At 38.5% G+C, this 3,618-nt stretch overlaps 1 protein-coding gene across 4 annotated transcripts in view; it reads right to left on the bottom strand.

Moving 5' to 3' along the window:
- LOC106514237 (RNA-binding motif, single-stranded-interacting protein 3) overlaps positions 1–3,618 on the bottom strand; it is a 199,289-nt gene that overhangs the window by 123,515 nt on the left and 72,156 nt on the right. For all 4 annotated transcript variants that reach the window (XM_014003398.1, XM_014003400.1, XM_014003399.1 and 1 more), the window contains exon 3: positions 480–538. In XM_014003398.1, coding sequence (XP_013858852.1) covers positions 480–538 — 59 coding nt within the window. The remainder of the gene's footprint in view (positions 1–479; positions 539–3,618) is intronic.

The following is a 3,618-nucleotide window of genomic DNA, read 5'->3' as shown; positions in this document are numbered from 1 at the left end:
CACACACACACACACACACACACACACACACACACACACACACACACACACACACACACAATGCCTTAAGGAGTACATAATAAGTCATTAATATATGTGTACAGAAAACAGATTGAACTGAGATTATAAAAATATGATTGAGTCTTTGTTGATAGTTTGATTATTTAACACTAATCAAAAGCTTTCATATAACACTGAGTTCTCTGATGGCACCTACTGTAAATGTTGTTTCTACCTTCTTTTTCATATCTCACCAGGAAATCCTGCACGGATGAAGGTTCTTACAGAGTTTGACCTGAAGCTCTGAACTCATCACTTGTTCTGGAGTTGGCTTTGAGTTTAGCATGTTACCACACAGTGAACCAACAGAGCTCAAATAGAGCCTCTTTTCTAATACCCAAAACTCAACCGGCTCAGCAAGGCCATTAATCCTGTTTTGTAGAACGACCCTCAGATTAAGTCAATCGATGCTCACTCACCTTTGCACTGATTGGTGTTTTTGTCCAAAATGGCCTTCGTTGACACAATCTTTCCATATCTGTAAGTAGAAAAACAGTAAAACATTCTGATTAACCATTCAAACCTGTAGTCTTGATGTTTGTGAACTTAAATGGGAAACCTTTTACTATGAGCAACAACAATTTCAGTGTGGGTTATTGAATTTACAGGTTGCATTTGAATGTACCATGAAGCCTTCGCATGTTGCCAAAAAAGCTGTTTAGAAGTGCCAAATTTGTAACGCAGATGGCATGATTGCGAAGATAAAAATGAAGACAGCTTTTAAAATAAGCGAACACATTTATGTCTTCTTTTTACTTACAGGTTCACATTGTAAAGAAGCCAATTTTTTTCTCCAGCAGCAGGTACAAAAACAAAGTGCAGCTGCAGCTTTGTAGAGTCTTCACCTGCAGTATAGTCTGACTTTATGCACGGTGTCCGAGTCAAACTGACCATTTTCTCTCCCTGTGTGGGTAAAAAGGTTTTAGTTGCTGGAATAACTAAACTGCAGAACTCAATGCTTGTCAGAAGCTTTATGTTGACTCAAATTTTCTCCAAAGTAATTGTAATGGTCCACAACAAGATGGACCCCAGGAGTCCTCTTTTCCATCATATTGTGCTGCTTCCCCAGAAACACAACAAGACTAATATCGGTTTCTGTCCTCTTGACCTTGCTATGAGAATCTGGTTGTGGTGCAGCTCATCCAGCTGAAGGTCCGCTTCTCTGTCGTGAAATTAAAAATGTTACTGAAGCTTGCAAAAATAATCTGCTGAGCTGACTCCATCAGATTAACAAGTCCAGCATGGTAAAAGATGTTTCCAAGGTAAAATAAAGCAGGCAGCTCCAACAAGATAATTTATTTGTTTTCAGACATCCGACTGAAAATGAATAATAAAAAAAACTGCAGGGAAAAAAATCTAATTCATGGGTAGCGTTGATAAAGGTTCATCTAAAAAAACATTTCACCATCTTTTATTTTCTGTCAGTTCCACAGCTGGAGTTGGGTCTTCCTTTTTTAGATTATTATCTGGTTCTCCATAAACCAAACAAATAAAAGATTGCCTTGAAGAAAATGTGATGCCAACAAGCTAACCACACTGTTCATGTCCTTTATAACTGCTTTGGACACAAACAACTAACATTGTCATGAAAACCGTCAGCAGGAATTAAAAGTATTGGCCCCACCCGCTCCACATCAAAACTTTATTATTATTAATTTTCCTGTCGGCTGCTAAACAAACTAATTCTGTAGAGCCTTTGACTCAGCTATGTTTTTTTGTCCAGGCAGTAAAGTCTGAATCAGTGAGAAAGCTCTTTTAAACATATTTTCTGCCTGGATATGCAAACAAAAAATGACTGAATAACTACACTTTCTTGTATTAAAAAGAAGTTTCCTAATCTATGTCATGGTAATGGAATTGAGAGTGTGCAGCTGCTGTGCTGTGATTGGTGGAACAAAGTTCTGCTGGATGCTGACTGGCTGTCACAGATGACCTCATCACTAAAAAGCAGCCCCAACAATGAGCTGTTGTTCAGGCGAATGTTGTCAGATCACCACTGACTTTTTTTTTCAGCTGATCTTTGTGACAAACCCCAACATGCCCTAAAAAATCTTGAAAATCTGTTCATAACCCTTTGAGTTAGGGCTGTGTATTAGCAAGAATTTGGCGAAACGATACATATCATGACAGAGGGGTCATGATACGATATATCCCGATATATTGCGATACTATAAGCAAGGTGATATATTGCGATATATTGTGATTTTTTGTCCAAAAATTCTATTAAATAAAAACCTCAGACAGGGGAAAAAAATGAAAAACCAAAATTCATTGTCTCAGAAAATTCTAATATTACATAGACATGCTTTTGATACATTTAGCTGTGTTCTGCTTTGTATGTATTTTATTTTCTTTGTTTTATATTTCTTATTTCATCCATGTTTTCAATTATTAGACTAAATTTGACAATAAATAGTTTGAAAATATATTTTTTGCAGCTTTTAGTTTTTAATATTAATTTACAATATGGTCACCCAACACTTAACAATAGCCTCTACCTCAAGAGGTAGAGTAGCCAAATGGCTGGCTCACTGCTGCCAACTAGTGGTCAGAGGCTGAACTACAGCATAAAAATGAACGGCTGGCAGGACTTGACATTGACATTGACATTTTAAACCTTATTAAAAAATCAATACAGGGCTTTAGAATATCGATACAGTATTGGGAAATGAAATATTGCGATATTTCAGTGTATCAATATTTTCTTACACCCCTACTTTGAGTACAGAAAAAAATACTCTCTGAGAGTTTCCTCAAAATGCATCCACTTGTTCTTGAAATATTTGGCAAACACACAAACGCATAGGCAACTACATGATCACCCACCATTTTTTTTTGACAGGTGACATTCGTATGTTAGCCAGCCTTACTAGAAGGCCTACAAGAGACACGCAACCTCTTTACTTCTTTCTGTCTCTTCTCTCTGTCAACTTTTGTCTCCCGTCTGTTCCACTGCCATTCTCTCTCTTTGTGTGACACCGTCAGCTCTCTCACTGTGCCTCATTCCCTTATTTCCCTCCTTCATTCCTCTTTTGTTCTCCGGCTCACTGTTATCAGGCTTTCAGAAAAGACTTAATAATGTTTCTCATTGAACCAGACGTTCAGTGGCTCTGGAAAGGGGAGGATGAAAAATAATAATAAAAAAATAACAGACTAAAACTGGGCAGTAGTTGGAGAAGGGTACGAGGAGAGAGGATACCAAAAAATAAAATAAGAAACTAGAAGATTACCAGGAAAATACTGAGACAGGATCCTGAGATTGCTGGGATCAGCTGAGATCACAGTCGGGCTTTGAGCGGATGAGACATTTTTCTAATTAATGTGTTCACCCAGCAGCAGAGTGACTGACTAGCAGGCTGTGTGACTGTCAGACAGATTGACAGACTGACAAGCTGCTGACTGGCTGATGGCTCCAGGTGAGGGATTGAGGTGTATTCCCTCCTCTCTATTAGACGGGGGGAGAAAAAAAACAACAACGGCGGAGACAGAAACGATTCAATAAAGATACAACCCAGGAGACTCCAAGGAGAGAGAACGGGTTGGGGGTGGTGGTGGTGG

The sequence above is a fragment of the Austrofundulus limnaeus genome, unplaced genomic scaffold (genome assembly GCF_001266775.1).
Source record: "Austrofundulus limnaeus strain Quisiro unplaced genomic scaffold, Austrofundulus_limnaeus-1.0 Scaffold18, whole genome shotgun sequence".
Lineage (NCBI taxonomy): Eukaryota > Metazoa > Chordata > Actinopteri > Cyprinodontiformes > Rivulidae > Austrofundulus > Austrofundulus limnaeus.
Note: the sequence above shows the minus strand (reverse complement) of the source record. Positions and strands in the feature narration are given on the sequence as shown.